At 47.3% G+C, this 18736-nt stretch overlaps 1 protein-coding gene across 5 annotated transcripts in view; it reads right to left on the bottom strand.

The window, feature by feature from the left end:
* Vwa3b (von Willebrand factor A domain containing 3B) overlaps window positions 1–18736 on the bottom strand; it is a 169098-nt gene that overhangs the window by 8325 nt on the left and 142037 nt on the right. For all 5 annotated transcript variants that reach the window (XR_015628847.1, XR_015628846.1, XR_015628845.1 and 2 more), the window contains 4 exons: window positions 9726–9837; window positions 4688–4812; window positions 2727–2864; window positions 707–807 (listed from right to left, as the gene is read on the bottom strand). Coding sequence is in view for 2 of the 5 variants with exons in the window: in XM_087567260.1 (XP_087423386.1) it covers window positions 707–807; window positions 2727–2864; window positions 4688–4812; window positions 9726–9837 (476 nt within the window). In the remaining 3 variants the exon portion in view is untranslated. The remainder of the gene's footprint in view (window positions 1–706; window positions 808–2726; window positions 2865–4687; window positions 4813–9725; window positions 9838–18736) is intronic.

Here is an 18736-nt window from a genome sequence, read left to right as displayed (position 1 = left end):
ACAGAGACAGAGACACACAGAGACAGAGACACACAGAGACAGAGACAGAGACACACAGAGACACACAGAGACAGAGACAGAGACACACAGAGAGACAGAAAATGATGCACTCTGTGAAATCAGAAGTGTTTCCAGAATCCCCTCACCACAACTCTTGTTTGAACCCCACACCCGCCTCTTCTTTGTGTGACTTTCACTCCGAGGTCATGGTTCTGTGACACCAGCTGAGTGAACTCTTGCCAGCAGCAGGGACTTGGGCCTTAAGTCTCTCCTATGGACACTGGACCAATCTGCCTGCGTATCTCCGAGTAACTCCCCTGCTTCGGGTGGAGCTTGGTTCATCCCAATGTAGACCCTGGGGACCCTGAGTCACCTGCCAACATACTTATCTGGGATGCCACTTCAGTACCTCACTTCCACCCCCCTGTATGGAAGGGATGGTCAGGGGACAGTTAGGGAACAGTGTCTTCCTTTTTGAGGCAGGGTTAGATATTTTTATGAAGGACCAGTGAAAACGAGGTTGCCTCCGAGATTACAGTGAGAACCAGTAGCTCAGTGGTAGGACATTGATAATCAAAGAGCTGAGCCTTGTGTCTCCCCTCCTGTCCCCTAGTCTCAGACAGTGCAAATCTCAGCAGTAGAACATTGCTCGTGTACAAATGAGATCCAAGTTGATCCCTGCGAGGTACGAGCTGGGTGTACTCACCCTGTTGGATTGTTCTCGACCAGAGATGATCTTATCATGGAGCAAGACAGAGCATACTTGTTTTGGCTGATCTTAATGAGAGCACTCCGAGGGCAAAATTCCTGCAATTGCACCAAAAGAGGTCATGTCATTGAACCCAGGAAGCCCTTGATCTGTGAACAACATTATTGCAGCTCAAGCCGCATTATCATAGCTACTGGTCATTACCCTGTGGAGGAGGCCATTCAGGAGCAGGTTAAGCTCAGAGCTTTGCATTGTCTTTTTTTTTTTTTTCCTGAATTAAAGTCAGTTTTTTCCTTTCTGTCATTCCTCTAAATTCCAGGTCAATTGCTAAGTCTATCCTGGTTAGTTGCAAATGTACACACGCACACTATACACACACACACACACACAGATATACACATACACACACACCACACACACATACACACATACCACATACACAAGAAACACACCACACAAACACACATACTATGCACACATACCACACACACCACACACACTACATGCACACATACACACATATACTACACACACACTACACATGCACATACACACACACTACATACACACTACATATGCACATAAACACACACTACACACATAACACACACCACATACACATACACACACTACACACACATTACACACACACTATACACACCACATACACAAGACACACAACACACAAACACACATACTATGCACACATACAACACACACCACACACACTACACACATACTATACATACATACACACACCACACACACTACATGCACACAGCACACATACACACATATACTACACACACACTACACATGCACATATACACACACTACACACACTACACATGCACATAAACACACACTACACACATAACACACACCACATACACATACACACACTACACACACATTACACACACACACCACACACAGACACACACTACACAGACACACACTGTACACACACACACACACTCACACGCACACACATCTTTTTGCCTCTTGTTACAACCTCAGCCATCTCTTTTCTGGGTAGCTGTGACCATAACCCTGTAGCTAAACGTCCTGCTTTCCTGCTTTGAGGTTTCCAGAATCTCTATGAGCATATTTTCCAATGTCCTTTCTCCTGATCATAGCATTCTGGTCCCCAGGGCCTTTTTGCCCTGGGGTGAACAACAAAGTCACTCTCTGGAATCTGAGACCTTTCTTTAAGGACCTCAGGCCATCCTGTGCACATCTCTCCGTTCCCCGAGGCTGGTCTTGGGACGCCATTTTACATGTTCCTGGCTTGCTTGTTCCCAGTAGATAGTCTCAAGCAGAACTGCACATGGGGATGCACATCCAACAGATGGACCATGAGGTAGCAGAGGAGGACAGGACTGAGAAGGCACCAGGAGGTGCCTCTATCTACAGGACTGGCAGAGGCGCACAAGAAGATACCCAAAAGAGCGGTACTGAGGCTGGAGAGCTGACTCCGTGGATACGGGATTGCTGTGCAAGCTTGCGTGTTGTTTGGGTCCCTAGAACCTATGGAAAGGCTGCATGGGCACTTTTCAGGCGGAGCCAGTATCCCTGGCTGGCTAGATGGGTTGAGTGAACTCCAGATTCCAGCAGGAGACCCTGCCTCAGTAAATAAAGTGGAAGGTGGTGGAGGCTGAAACTTGGTGGCAGCCTCTGGCTTCTACACACATCTGGACATGCATACAGACACATGTGTATAACGCATACAGAGTATGGGAGAATGTGGGAGGGGGAGAGAAGAAATGTATACACAGAGAGAGATAGAGATAGAGATAGAGATAGATAGAGAGAGAGAGAGAGAGAGAGAGAGAGAGCGCCCACAGTGAGCCTGTCCAGCTCTACCCAAGTGACTCTCCCACATAGAAACAAGAAGACCATGTGCTCTCAGCATGAGCAGAATCCAAACCACAAGGCACTCTAGAGTAGGGGTGTGGACAGCGTGTTCCTCCGTCTTCTGCCCAGCAGGAAAGCCCTTTTTGGGGTGGCCACTTACTCTTCGGTTGTTACACTTCAAAACTGTGTAGAATTTCTCTGAAGCCACATTGTGATTTGGAAGAGCTATAACAATGGCGGGGACGTAGAAGTCAAATCCTTTGCTTGTCATGATTTTCGCAAACACGTAATCCCCAACCTGTAGGAGAAAGTCATTTGTTCACAGAGTTCATACATAATTTAAGCTTTTTTCAAGACCACTCCAGATGACTGGCAGGTACCGGTGAGAAAGTCATATAGAGCTTTTCTCTTCTTTTCCTTTTTTCTTTTAATCAGATAAGAAAGGGTTCCAGAATTCTCTAAGTTGATTTGTCGCACCTACAATTTTTTGAGCACTTTGGAAAACCCAAGGCATTTGGCAGCTGGCAGGGGTCCAGGGATAGTCAGCAAGACGGAGAAGATTCTGGAACTCAGAGAGATTGGCAGAAATGAAGCCAGGGTGAAAGAATATCTAGGGTGCTTGATATAGGGAGATGGGGACCGTGTCCTCAGTGTTGGAAGGGCTGTCCCCCAGATAAAGGAAGAGTGGATTTGGTGAATCGTCAGTCCCAAGCATAGACATGAAATCCATGGTGAAGGTCACTGTGATAGTTTGTATATGCTTGGTCCAGGGAGTGGCACTATTAGAAGGCGTGGCCCTGTTGGAGTGGGTATGGCCCTGTTGGAGTAGGTGTGGCCCTGTTGGAGTGGGTGTGGCCCTGTTGGAGTGGGTGTGGCCCTGTTGGAGTAGGTGTGGCCTTGTTGGAGTAGGTGTGTCACTGTGGGTGTGAGCTTTAAGACTCATCCTAACTGCCTGAAAGTCAGTCTTCTGCTAGCAGCCTTCAGATGAAGATGTAGAACTCTCAGCTTCTTCTGCATTCTGCCTGTCTGGATGCTGCCATGCTCCCACCTTGATTATAATGGACTGAACCTCTGAACCTGTAAATCACCCCCAATTAAATATCTTTTATAAGAGTTGCCTTGGTCATGGTGTCTGCTCACAGCAGTAAAACCCCAACTAAGTCATACACAGGTTTAGATAGTTTTTGCAGAAGAGGCTGTCAGGTACCTGTCAGTAATCAGGAGAAGGGTGCTGGAGGTGTGTTGTGGGTTTGAGCCAGGAAGTAGGAAAAGGCCAAGGCTAACCCATCTGATCCCTCCCTAGCTTGCACCGTGCAGGAAACAGCAACACAAGCCTTTGAAAGGCTTTCCTTCTGTTTTGCTGTCCCATCTTGGTGTCAAGATGGTGGCAGGGAGAAGATCCAGACATGGTGTAATGCTTATGCATTTGTAATCAGATGAGAACACATTTGTCTGTCTCATTTGTGGAAGGCACACGGGGGGCCACTGTATTATGACATCACAGGTCGGCGGCTACAAGCTACAAGGTCACAGAAATCACTGGTTCTAACATAATGGATGCCGTCTTCTGTGCTGAGAGCTTCAGGAGTCTGGGAGTCACATAGTTTCCTTCCCCCTTGAGACAAGTGTCTCCAGATATTATATAGGCCACTCTATGCAGTGACCAGCTACATAAGAGGGAGTTGACCCATCAGTCACCAGCAGAGAAATTACTAGGTAATGGGGACCAGTAACTAGCTGCTACTTTTCCTGCCCAAACACAAGCTTCCCTGCTGGAGCCCAAGAGGGCCACAAAGTGACCTTGGCATCCTCTGTAATCTAAAGTCTGTGGATGGTATAGATCAGTGGTTCTCAGATTTCCTAACACTGCAGCCCTTTAATATATAGTTCCTCATGTTGTGGTGACCCCAACCATAAAGTTATTTTGTTGCTGCTTCAAAACTGTAATTTTGCTTCTGCTATGAATCCTGATTCAAACATCTGTGTTTTCTGATGGTCTTCCGCATCAGCTATGAAAGGGTCATGTGCCCCACCCATCCCCACCCCCAACCCCAAGGGGTTGTGAATCCCGGGTTGAGAACTGCTGCTATAGAGTCCCAGAAGGGATCAGAGAACAGGTACCTGAAGTTGTGGACAGGGCATGGCGCCCCCAATAGGCGTGATGAAGGAGATGGGTACGACCTTGGTATCACCATACCTGAAGTCTACCAAGGCGTGGGAGGAACTCACACATTTCTTCACAACCCCTGGAAGAGTCAGAGAAAACACAAACGTGAGGACAGGGGCGGGTTTGCTCCCACTGTTCTCAGTGCTGGGCCACAGCATACATCTGTTTAAATGAGCACACCCTTTTAATCCGTGCAGGAGGAAGAGAAAAGTCAGATACAGTTTGTTACCTTCTGGGGCTGAGTGCAAAGGCGAGAAATAGAATGTTCTGGTTTCAGGGGTGCAGGAGGAGTGCTCGCTCATTCAGCACCGGCAGCATCTGTCCTGCTGGTTGTTCTGGAAACGTTCCCTATTGGGCACCTCCCATCACCAAATCTCCTTATCTGTTTATTCTAATCCTATGCCCTGCAGAGACTGAGAGTGGGTGGTTAAATTTCTAAAGTAAAAAGGAAATGTAAGTGCCCAGCTAAATCAACTTTTCACTTAATGTTAGAGAAAGAAAAGGTAACTGGACACATGCCATGGCTTTTCTAAAAAAGAAAAAGAAAAAAGGAAGGAAGGAAGGAAGGAAGGAAGGGAGGAAGGAAGGGAGGGAGGAAGGGAGGAAAAACCAGACCAGCAAGTAATTTGTCTTTTGGTTATACTCAAATAGAACATTGCATATATCTTTCTAATCTTATATTTTTATCTATTTAGAAATGGGGTCGCAGTTTGTAGCTCTAGCTGGCCCAGAACTCTCTAACTAGACCAGGCTAGCCTTGCATTTACAGGGATATGTGTGCCTCTTCCCCCTAAGTATTGGGATTAAAGGCGTGAGCCACCATGTCTGGCCGGTTTGATCATCTTTTTCAGGTATGTGTAGTGCTGTGCTGAGGACCGGGCACAGGGGCCGTACATTTAAGGTAAGCATATGTAATTAACAAAGTGTAGCATGTGATTCCGTGCTGTTGGTGCCACAATCTTAGCAGGGGTTTGTAAGGACAGAGTAACTGAGGTCCAGGTTGCTGAGTGATTGCTGTCAAACAGCTAATACAGGAAAGAGGGAATTCAGATGCGGGACAGCTTGGGGTTAGCCGGCCAGAAACATATTTAAAGGGGTACCCCACTTCCTCTGCCCTTTTTCCCCCATTGTAACTTGTACGTATGATGCAGGGTAGAGACTGATATGAGTTTCCTGGTGTAAGTTGCTTCTTGTCATGGATGGCAGGAAGAATGGCCCGGTTTCCACGGTGATAATCTTATCATGTTTGAAATGAATCTTCCTCCTTGCCTGTCAGAGTCTGAATAGAGCAGGCTATCCACCGGTTGCCCACTTCCACCCTGTAGGAAATAGTCACTTCCTCTCTAGAGAGCCCACATGGAGTCCTCCAATAGATAGGGCCACAAGGGACCACCTTGCCATGATCCTAGGATTGCAGTAGCAGCAGCCAGGCTGAGTGTGCCCCAGTGTAGACCTATCTTCAGGCGATGGACACCAGTTCCTAACTGCTGTGCCGCCTTCTGCCGATGCCATTTAAACCAGCCATTTTCACGAGGAAGGACTGGGAGGTTTTGAACAGCAGTTATGGGAAAGAAACCCCCCCCCCCAGTAGATTGTTAAAACCTATTTGAGGGTAAATTACAAACTCATACCGACCATGCGGTCCAAGTTACTATCACTAAAGTGGACAGATGGACATCACTCACCGCTGAGCAAGATGGCACCTGGGTGACGTCACCCGGGTTGTCTTCTGGGCAGGAACGTAAACAACTCTAAGCTAAGCTAAATTGAGTAAGGTCGTCCTGTAACTGTCCTACCATTAATGTCGGTGCCGTGAATGTTTACACTTAAAAAAAAAAAGGTTAAATAAGAGTTCTACAATAAGGAGCTTTGTGTGGTGACACACACCTTACATCCTGGCGCTTGGGAGACAGAGGCAGGTGGATCTCTATGAATTTGAAGTCAGTCTGGTCTACAGAGCGAGTTCTGGACCAGCCGGAACTATAGAGTGAGACCTTATCTTTTAAACAAAATAGGAAGCACAAGGGTGCATGCGAACCAAATGTAACACATGACTCTGGCTTAGAATCTGTCCAAAGAGCAAGGCCATTCTCAGAAAAGCAGCAAAGGCACGAGGCACAGAAACGCTGCAGTAACGTGGATTCTCTGAAGGTCATTACTGTGCTTGTGTTAGGATGGCACCCGTGTTTTTGAAAAACAGGGTTGTGATGAGAGCTACCTAACCTCTAAAGTATAGAAAAGACATGTGTGTGTCTGTCTGTCTGTCTGTCTGTGTGTATATCTGTCTGTCTGTGTGTGTATGTCTGTGAGCAGGTCTGTGTCTGTATCTATATGTGTTTGTCTGTGTACATATCTGTGTGTGTTTGTGCTTATGTATGTTTGTGTGTCTATCTATATGTGTGCATGTGTGTCTGTCTATATGTGTGCATGTCTGTCTGTGTGTAGGGAAGAAAATTGAAAATGTGCAAAAGTAAAAGACTCAGGACAATAAAATGTGACAAAAGGCTGAAAATTAGTAAATCTGGGCAAGGAGAATTTAAGAATTCTCTATTTTCCTTATAACTTTCCTACAATTTTTATTTATGTTTTTTTTTTTTTTTTTTAAGAAAAACTGACTCTGCAGGGGAAGTTGAAGTCTCCAATTTAAAGGCGATTCCTTGACTTTAAACACTGGGAGAAGGTACTTTAGGTGGCTGTGGTGTTAGCCCTGTCTCTCTGTCCCCCGGCCGGGGCGCAAACAGATTGATGCTGGAGCATCTGACATGCTTCCCTTCCCTGTCGTCCTGGCAGCGAACAGACCCCAGTCCATAAGCCATCTGCCTGGGACACGGTCCTTTGTATGTTCCACTTAAGAGGCAGGTTCACTTAGGATCGCCTCCGTGGTGGAAATTCAGAAAATCGAGATGTCTCCCCAGAAATAGCTTCCTGTGATTCCCCTCTCAGCCCCAAGGAGGGAAGCCTCATGCCTGCCCATCCCCTCAGCACAGCATTCTCGCATGCTTCCACTAGTTCAGATGCTTGGTTCCTTTCTCGTGGATCTCCTCTCATCCAAGCAGCTCCAAGCTCGCTTCCCAGACTTCAAAGCCGAGAGCTTAGTTGACAGTTCTATCCACATGCTGACTATAAGCCAAATGTTTTGCTGAAGCTGTTTCTCACGACCTAGAGAGATTATCTAATTAAATTTGGTTAGGGGCGAGGCTTCTGAACTTTAGGTTTTGGTTCCTTATGGGCCTCTCTAGGGTTTCTCCAAGGTTATCCTTTGCCTACTGACCCTTCTCATGTTTCAATGGCCATCCTTGAGTTCACGTTCCAGAAGCTGTGTCTCCATACAGAGTTCCTTTCCAAACTCCAGACTCCAGTGGCTTCTCTAACACTTTCTGTTGGGCACCTCACAGGCACCAACACTTCATATCCAGGTCTTTTATCCATACCATTGAGCCATCTCTCCAGTCTATCTCCGGGCTTTAAACTCGCAATGCCCTGAGAGCAAAGTTCAAACTCCTATACTTAACCTCCCTGAAAAGTTTTATCGCTAATACAACTCGACACAAGCTGGAGTCATGGAGAGGAGCCTCGATTGAGAAAATGCCTCCATAAGATCAGGCTGAAGGCAAGCTTGTAGGGCATTTTCTTAATTAGTGGTTGATGTGGGAGGGTCCGTCCCATTGTGGGTGGTGCCACTTCTGGGCTAATGTTCCTGGGTTCTAGAAGAAAGCAGGCTGAGCAAGTCACAGGGAGCAAGCCAGTAAGCAGCACCCCTCCACGGTCTCTCCATCAGCTTCTGCCTCCAGGTTCCTGCCCTGTTTGAGCTCTTGTCCTGACTTCCTTCAGGGACGAACAGTGATGAAACAGTGTAAGCCAAATAAACCCTTTCTTCCACAACGTGCTTTTGGTCGTATGTTTCGTTGCAGCAATAGAAACCCTGACTAAGACAGCCTTAGTGTTTATCCGTGATCTCTTGTGTCCCAGTCCTGGCCAGAGTTGCTTTCCTATCTCCAGACGAAATATCATTCCTCACTGCTAGCTCTTGCCGGATATTACTTTCACTGCCCATATATGCCCCTTTCGTGGTTCCATTCTAAATGCTCCTGGCTGATTCCTGCAGGAACCGCATCTTGCAGGATGTCTGGGGTACGTCTTTCAAGTCAACTCAGTTAGTCTGTCTGCCTTTCCTGAGATGTGTTCCTCACAGTCCAGCTTGGGGCCTTTCTTCTAGATAAATCTAATGGAATCTCCTCCTTCCTCATGGCCTCCTCATGTCTTGTTTCCGAGGGGCTTTTCCTGAGCCACCCGATTTAGAATTGCAGCCTCCTCTATGACACACTCGATTCTCTCTCTGGATCCATTTATTTTTTTTTCCCTCCCTTACAGTACTGTATTTAACAGACTATGCATTTTTACCATTTACTTTGTGGCTACCCTATGTCTCTTGGTAAGAAGCAACTTCCCTGAAGACAAGAATGTTCATGAATTTGTTCACTGTATCACACAGGCCCGTCTGGGACTGACGAGATGACTGGGGAAGTTAAGGCGCTGGCGGTCAAGCCAGACGACCTGAGTTTGAGCTCTGTAACCCATGTGGTAGAAGCGGAAGATAAAGTTTTCCAAGTTGTTCTCACAAGCGCGTGCTAGCGCGCGCGCGCGCGTGCGCGCGCACACACACACACACACACACACACACACACACACACACACACGCCTGCCCCTACTCCACAAATAAAACAAATAAATGTAGACGGGCATGTTCAGAATATTATACACATGTGTAACACAGTAGGTTGCCGTAGAAATTGTTCACTATGCAAATGAGAGGTGAGAAGAAATGTCATTTTCTAGTACTCTTTCGCCTCACATACGGGAAGGAAAAGAAGCGTTGTTTTGAGAAGAAGACTTTCTTAGTACCACACATGAAATGTCCGTGTTCTGGGGAGGGCTCAGGGCTGACTGCTCCCCGGTGCCACGTTCATTAGTGAACGCGTCTGAAGGGCATACCTGGGAAATAGAAGCCGTTCTCCTCACATCTGGCAATGACCTTCTGGCCTTTGAGAGGGTCTAGCTTTCTTGATTTGATTTTCTTTGTTGGATACCCTTGCAATTTATGCTGCTGAAAAAGAGCGACAGTAAGAACTGATGAGCCATAGGCAACACAGACAGTAAAACCATGAAATGTAGGCAGCCCGTGGTCGCCTCTGCTCCCTCGGGACACCTCTGCCCTGAGTTAATTAAAGATCTTCTTTCGCTCCCTTTTCATCTTCATTTCCTCCTCTTCCTCCTCTACCTCCTCTGCCTCCTCCCCTCCTTCCTCTCCCCCTCCTCCTCCTCTTCCTTATAACTTTATTCTTTTTCTCATTCATTCATTCATTCATTCATTCATTCAGGTGACATCTCAATCTCAGTCCCTGCCCTCTACTCCAGGCCCCCCACCTCACACAGCCCCCTCCACCCCCAACCCTCCCTTTCTTCCCTGATAAGCGGCGGGGCACTCCCTGAGCACCAACCCACACTGGAACATCAGGTCACCGCAGGACAAGGCACATCCTCTCCCACTGAGGCCAGCCCAGGTAGCCCTGCTAAGGGAACAGGATCCACAAATAGGCAACAGAGTCAGAGACAGTCCCCACTCCAGTGGTTGGGAGACACACACACAAGGACCGACCTACACATCTGCTAGATATGTGCAGGGGGCCTACGTCTAGCCCATGTATGTTCTTTGATTGACGAGTCCATCTATGGGAGGTTCCAAAGGTTCAGATTAGTTGACTTAGTCTTTTTGTGGCGTCCTTGTTCCCTCTGGCAATGACCCTTTGCATAAGGGTTCACTTGGCACTCTATCTATCTATCTATCTATCTATCTATCTATCTATCTATCTATCCATCCATCTATCATCCATGTATCTATGTATCTATGTCTATTTAAGCCATATATATATGTGTATATATATACATATACTCTAAGCCATATATATATATATGCATATATATTTATATATATATATATATGAGTGAAAGAAAATTGGATAACTGATTGAAGAAAAGGGTGCCTTTTTAAAAAAGATTATTCCTACAACTAGAATTCTTAGGGTTCTGGATGGCTTCATAGCCAGACAGCAGACCACTTAAGAGCTGTGGCCCAAACTGCTGTCAACCTAGAGCTGTGGGGAGACTGTACCTTCAACAGAGAAGCCAATCCACAGTTAGCATCTCTGAGAGAGGAGTGAAAACACAGGGTTTGTAGAAACACAGTGGCCTGGCCCACTCTCTATAACAAAGACAACCCCTTGGAAACTTAGCTGCACAGAAAAGAAACACGTGGGCACCTGACTGGGTTATCCTTAGTCCTCACTCCTCCTGGCTGGGATATCAGCCTAACAAGAGGGCAATGGCACATGTTTTCAAAGTTCTTGAAGAAAATTCCAATTCGGAATTCTAAATCCCAGCAAACTATTGATCAAGTCAAACAGCAGATTGAACATAAAATCATCTCCCTGAGCAGAAGTGTTTCCCTCCAGTTCATCTTGCTTTAGGAAATGTATTTCAGCCAAATGAAGGCACGAAGCAAGAAAGAACAATGTGGAAAGTCTAGACTGTAGATCCAAGAGAACAGGAGGAGAAATCTCCGGGGGACAGACAGATGTGTGTGGTCAGACCAGTTAGGAAGTCTTAGGGGGGTGAAGGGTAAGGACACAGGAATCTTGAAAATACACACATGAAATGCATACACACACATGTAAAACCATGCATGTGAATCTAATGCAGTGAAACTAATGACTTAAATACAGACAAAATTGTAGTACAACCTTACATAGCAAGACACAAAGGTTAGGTTCCCTTGATCCTATTAGCAACTTTTAATCTTTTAATCTTCTAGCTATAAGACTCTCAGAGGGGTCCACGTGCTCCTAACCTACGGCTTACCTTGGTATTGGGCAATATAATTATAACAATGCAGACGCTACTTTGTGGATTTAAAAAAAAATTAAGTGACACTTTGGAAGTGCACCCCACCAACACAGTGTTCTAAAAACAGCTTCTGGGAGGTAGACCTGCAAGCAGAAAGACAAAGCCCTGGTACAGAGGTGACCACCATGCAGAGTCAGGAGGTAAAGAAGAAATCTGATGCATCCAGAAAGACAGGCTTTGACCCAGGAGATAAAATATTGCAAAATGCAAGTAGGAGAAGGGGACGAGGAGTCATTTTCACAGAGTTAAATGAAAGGTATTGATTTGGTTCCATGATAATAATTTGATATTTCTTAAATAGTACCTTTACCATCTAGCTGATCAATAGGGGTAATCTCACTATGCTAAATGGAACCTTAATAGCCATGCAAAGACATTCAAGCAAGCTTCTTTGGAAGCTGTACATTCTCTGAGCCAATCAGTCTATCAAGGAGAGTGGCCCGACATCCCTGGATGCACTGTATGAACTGGTAGCATCGGTGGTGGACGCTGCTTCCTTATTTCTGGGGTTCCACTCAGAAAACAACAAAAAAACAACAAGAATCCCAAGCCCTTGTGGGAAGCTCAGAATGGCTCCCTGCAATCTGAAAATGGCCTCAGGAGGATGAGCGTGCACAAGAGACATACAATAGGACGCCAAGTGTCCTGTGAATGAGCAGCATCTCCCAGCCTTGCCGGGAAAACCACATGAGTCCCACCTACCATGCTCAAAGGACCACTCTCTCCCAATCGTCCTGGGCCTGACTAACACGGAAATACTAGTGACTCCCACTTACTACTTAAGTTTCCAACCGCTCTTGTCCATTGTCAAGAATTTCTTCTAGTCTACTCCACAGCATGTGATTTTATGGAAAGGGCACCCATGGGGATTTCTTAGGGTACCATTGTACCCCAGCAAGTCTGACCAGACTTACAAAGCTGAGTCGCCAAGGCGCCTATGCTGACGATGCTTTATGGAAGGACAGATCATCGGGGCTGTTGGACAAGCTGTTCCCTCAGCCGGAATATTCGTGACTTCGTTCTAGAAACATGAGAGCTGTTGTCTCCGACCCTGGCCGACAGCTTTAGAGGTACCGTATGGTCTACACCAAAGAACACCACGCCTATCTCACTCTTGCCTGATCTCAAGGAGGTGCATGTTCAGAATACAAACCAACACTAGACTTCTACAAAGAAATCCCTAGGATGAGAGCATCAGAAGAAACAGAGAGACCAGGAAACACTGGTCGACATAGCTCTAAGCATGGGCCCCAAAGAAGGGGGGCAAACCAGTGACCACTGGGCACATGCTACAGCCTTGATTACAAAATCCAGAGAATGCATTGATATTTTTTTCTCAGATCCAATCACCAGGTGATGTATGCCAAGGTCCCCAAAGATGCCAACCCTTTCTGTTGTTGTAAAATTATAAAAATAAAAGAGTAAGGATTGTCTTTTACCCTCTAGGTCCTGCACCTCAGTGCCTCAAGATATCTGCTAGATATCTTGGTGGAAACACATCCCAGCCCCACACTTTCCTACATTCAAACCCTCACATAAAAGAACACACAACACAGTAATCTTAGATCCAATTGGTAAGATATAATTGCCCACTTAAACATACAAAGCCCAGTACCATCTATCCCTTGAGAACATTAATAACAACCTATAAATACACAGAACAGAATCTTAACATCACCTGCCATGGCTTCTCCCCTCTCTCCATCTCCTGTCTCCTCCTCTCTCAGTTCCCCATCGTGTACTTAAACAGTCCCTTTCCCACTTTTTTCATTACTAACTCTGCCAACTATATCAACTGTTCAATGCTCCCCCCCCCCCTCAGGTTCTACTGGTTCAACTGTCGCCAACTGTCTTCTCTAACCCTATTCTCTGAATCTAATCCCCCATCTCGCTCCCGACTCCTCCCTCTCTCCCCCCTAGTCTCCTCCTCTTCCTTCAAACTTCTCTCCCACCCATCCTTCCTTCTCCTCCAATGACAGGCCTCCTTCTATCCTGTACCTGCCCCTCACCAGTACTTTACAAATTCAATGGAGAGGTGGGTCTGGTGAAGTCACCTGAGTTCTGAGTCCCTGACTAGGCAGCTGTCCTTGGGGCAGTGGAATTAGCATCAAAATACAGTAACTTCAGGGCAAACCACAACATCTTTCCTGTTCACGTTCTTGGGATTAGGCTGCTAGAAACAGTAAAGTTACAGAACACTTGGTGCTTTTAACGTTCCCCTTCAGTGATAGCATGCTTCCATACCAGTTGCACTGAGAACTCTCACTAAATGTTCTTGTTCTTTGGAATCGCTAAACTCTACCTCCAGGATCCCAAAATCACTCCAGCGGCAGCCCAGTTTGCTTATCGGTGCCTGCTGAGTCATTTGGTCAAGGAAGTCTGTGACTGCTGTGATTAAGATAATGCATGGAGGGCCAGTGTGCTTTCTGCCCTTCTCTCTAGGGTTCCCAATTATGAGAACAGAAGATTTGCAAACTATCTTTGTGACTAATAATTCAACTCCGTTCGGAGGCTTGGCGAATGGGACAGAGCCAGCCTCCCTCATCTCCTCTCTTGCAGATTTTCCAGGGTCTTCCTCCAACCCTAAGGACATCCAAGGTCTTCACTTTGTGAAGAGCTATTAGGATGCTTAGGGAATGTTACAGGGGTGGAAGCTAAAACAGATGGCCCTCACTCCTCCCTGGATGCCAGGGGTGCTCTGAGCTCTGGAGGAGACTTAATTACTGAAGGCAAGCCCTCCCAGCCCAGTGCTCCCAGGCCAGTGCTCCTGGCCTAGTGCTCCCAGCCCAGTGCTCCCAGCCCAGTGCTCCTAGCCCAGTGCTCTGCTCCCAGCCCAGTGCTCCCAGCCCAGTGCTCCCAGCCCAGTGCTCCCGGCCCAGTGCTCCCAGCCCAGTGCTCCCAGCCCAGTGCTCCCGGCCCAGTGCTCCCAGCCCAGTGCTCTGCTCCCAGCCCAGTGCTCCCAGCCCAGTGCTCTGCTCCCAGCCCAGTGCTCTGCTCCCAGCCCAGTGCTCCCGGCCCAGTACTCCCGGCCCAGTGCTCCCGGCCCAGTGCTCCCGGCCCAGTGCTCCCGGCCCAGTGCTCCCGGCCCAGTGCTCCCGGCCCAGTGCTCTGCTCCCAGCCCAGTACTCCCGGCCCAGTGCTCCCAGCCCAGTGCTCTTAGCAACTTCAAAGGCTATCATGAAAAGAACCCCAAAATGTCTTAATTATTCAATGCTGAAAGTCACTGAAGCTTGGGGATCTGTCACATGGATGTTACTGATGCTCCTTTGATGTCACTGCCGGGTATGTGGCCTAACATCTGCTTATACACGTTTCTCACACGACACTATGGTGTACAAATACACTCTGGGTCTTTAGGAAAAGTTCTCAAGACATCTGCATCTCTGGGCACTTGTCTCTACCCACTCATCCCCAAACACATTCTTTGCTCTTCTTCTCTGAGGGGCCTGCTCTGTGTAGACAGATGCTTTTCCACACCAAGGACTAGACCCTGTTTTCCTCACAGGTCCTGGAACAGCCGGCCATGGGAGGCACTGACTGAGAACAGAGGGGAAAGGAGAAAAGTCAGAGCAGTGGTTTCTTGTCCCTCCCCTGCTCTTGGTTTCTGGCTTTCACGGTCCCTTGCTGCTGCTGCTCTCTTTGTGTCCCAGTGGTTCCTGCTGACTGACTTGGCCTACCTTCATGTGGCTATAGCCCTTAATTAATGCAGACTGACTGAATGGCAGTTTCCTCTCTGGACTCTGTCGATAAGTTCTCCATACTCAGTTCTCCAGCTCCAGACAAGCAGGCACCACCACCCCCAAACCTACTTTTGATAGTTGGGCAGCATCTACGCCTAGAGAGCATCTGTGAGGCGGGAGGAGTGCTGGGATCCATTCAGTGAGAACCCTCCAGTGAGGAGGGAAGGCTTTAGCAGCAGAAGGAAGTGGCAACGTGGGTGTGGCTTCTGCCGCCTTGGGGATCATGAGAGGTGAGAGCTCATTCTCAGAACAAGGTACCAACCAGTCAGAGAATTTCTTTTGGCCAATGTTATTTGTGGGGTGTTTGCATGCGTGCGCGCGTGCGTGCGTGCGTGTGCGCGCACATGCATGTGCGTGGATATGGCGTCTTCCTTTGATTTCCCCAGTGTCCTGTGCTGAGAACTCTAGCTGCTGTGTGGTGCATTGCCATTGCAGTGTTGGCTGAGTTTCCTCTCTCACCCTCCCTCCCTTCCACCTGCCAGTCCGTCTGAGATTTTGGCTCATTGAGGCCTTCACGCCAGTACACGTTTAGCTCACATTGTACTGGTGTCTGGGGATAAGGTGGCTGGTTTTCACCTGTCGCTCTTTCTCAGATGACAATGTCATCAAGGCATAGCCATGATCTGTGACTTCCCCAGCTTCATGGGAGGAGGTCTTACACTCTCAGAGGATGTTCTTAGTGCTAGAGGTCAAGCACTTCCCACCAGATTCAGAGACCGGCAGAACAGATGATTTCACTGTGGCATGAGAAAGGTTCACTAGCAGGGTTAAGTGATCTTTCTTTCCCTCTAGAAGAGGAAATTTAAAAACCACAGACAAAATGGGTTTTAATGCATGAATAACAACTGGTTCCGCTACTATCTGGAAACAAAGATATATATGTTTATCTGACATATATTGTGTATATATATATATATATATATATACATATATATATATATACATACACACACACACATATAGTTCAGAGAAGTTTCTCTTCCAGGTCTCCCTACCCAGCATTCCTTTCATGCATAGAGCCCAAGTCACAACCTAGCAGAAGGTCCTCAGAGTCACATGCTCTCTCCCAGTTGAACCTTACCCAACCTCACTCACACCTCTCCCCTGTCTGGAAAGCATTTTGTAGAGCAGCACACTGAATCCATCATGCACATAAAATCCACAGACCAGATTCCTCATTTGTCATGCCTTTGAGAAGCACACACATGAAACCAGCTGTGTGGGCATATCCCCAAGGCTTTGTCAGGGCTGCCGATGACAGGTTCCCACAACTTTAAAGAGATTTCATGCCTCCAAATCGTCCAAGGTGGTCAGGGCCGTGGGGATAAAGAGGGTCTTGGATCTTTTTAGTTGTGGATTCTGGAGGATTTGCTATGAGAACAACCTGCGTGTCTTAGGGAGATGCTCAGGACAGTACACTTGAGCTTTCTTAGACTGGGCTCCCACGGGGCCTACAGAAAGTCAGCGATAATTTTCTGAGCTCCTCACAGCTCAGCTTTGGGGCTATGGAGTTAAAAATGTGTGATCCTGAAAACAAGGTGGTACTGATAAAATGAGGATTCGGGGAGTTTCAGACTCAAGGTTTATTCTTTCCTTTCGTGGTCAGCGAGCCAAGCATCTGCCTCTGGGGAGGTCCTAAAACTGGTGGATTATAGATCGCAGGGGAAACCATTGGGCGCTCCCACACATAACCTGCAGGGTGCTTGCCAGACTGGGAAGCATAATGGTTATCATCTTACATCTGGTCTGCAGCCAGCCAGGGACTATCAGGAAGCCTAGGGGTGAAAAGCAAGCCCGGCTTCGGGAAAACTGTGACGCCATCCCAGGCTCGAGAGCCGAAGGGATAGCTGCGGATACTGGCACCTGGCTGCAGCACAGACTGTGGGAAAGCCTCGGGTCTTAGACTCCATTGTGGACCAAGCAGAGTGGCCACAGCCTTCGGAACACTCGTGGGCGTTTCTCACGGATCCCATGGGAAGGACCTTGGCTATGGCTATGCGTCAGCAAACTCTGTGGGGTGGGGGGAAGGCCTTAGGGGTTGAAAGCTTCTTCTTCTCTAACTTCTTACCATTGTTCCAAGTCACTGCCCTCTGCTAAGGACGTTTAGAATGAGCCTATGCATATGTATGAAGAGGTTGGAGTGACTTGCATGGATGATGGATGTTTCTTCCACTGCAGGATCTTAAAGGGCCTATAACCTGGCCTTTGCTATCATGAGCTTTGCTCCCACCAGAGATTTTTACCCTGGATCTTGGCCTTACTGGTGGGCTATGAGGTCAGATTAGTTGGCATGATAAAAATGGAATTAAAACAATATTAGAAATATTGCTTTAAGGAAACGATGTATGGGATTTTTCCATTTCAGAAGGTCATGCCAAAAAGTGGAGGTCAGACGTTATGGAGGTAAGATGTCAGATGCCCCTCCTCATTCATTTCTTTAAGGGAAATTGTGCTGAGCACGGAGGATGCCCTCCAACAGAGAGTGTGGGCTTCAGAACCCAATTAAGGGGAAGGAAGGCTGAGTTATGAGTGCTGTGGTGTGTCCACGACATATTATACAGACTAAATATCTTCCCCTCTGCTTGTCTGCACCTCAGGTTGGGGCCATCATTCTCTCCTTGTCTTCTGATGAAGATCTGGAAGTCAATGCCTCTCCTCCCTGTACTGGCTCCCTGGGCATCTCCTCACCCCTTTGCTCACTGCATACAGGCATTTGCTCCCACAATTCCATTGACACTCTCCTGGATGATGTCACCAGATGTGCAGCCTCTTGCTAAGTTGAATGGTTTTGGGATACCATTCTGTTTGATGTTTAAAAAACTCACTGAATATACATACGTACATACATACATATATACATACATATATACATACACATTTTAGACGGGACTTCTAGCTTCGTTATTGTTCTATTGTTGTGAAGAGACACCGTGTCTGAGGCAACTCATAAAAGCAAGCAGTTAGTTGGGGGCTTGCTTACAGTTTTAGAGGCTTAGTCCATGATTATCATGGGGGACAGACACATGGTGAGAACTACATCCTTATCCACAGGCAGAAAGGGAGAGACAGAGAGACAGAGAGAGATATTGAGATTGGGTCTGGTGTAGACTTTTGACACCTCAAAGTCCCCCACTCCCCCGCGCCCTTGACATACTTCCTCCAACAAAGCCACACCTAATCCTTCTAATCTTTTCAAACAGTTCCACCCCCTGATGACAGAAGCCTACGGAGTCCATTCTTACTCAAATCACCATAGTTTCACTAGGCTAGCCCATTCTTGCCTAGGTCTTCTGAAGTCGAGCA

Source organism: Rattus norvegicus, chromosome 9, assembly GCF_021556685.1.
Source record: "Rattus norvegicus strain SHRSP/BbbUtx chromosome 9, alternate assembly SHRSP_T2T, whole genome shotgun sequence".
Classification (NCBI taxonomy): Eukaryota; Metazoa; Chordata; class Mammalia; order Rodentia; family Muridae; genus Rattus; species Rattus norvegicus.
Note: the sequence above shows the minus strand (reverse complement) of the source record. Positions and strands in the feature narration are given on the sequence as shown.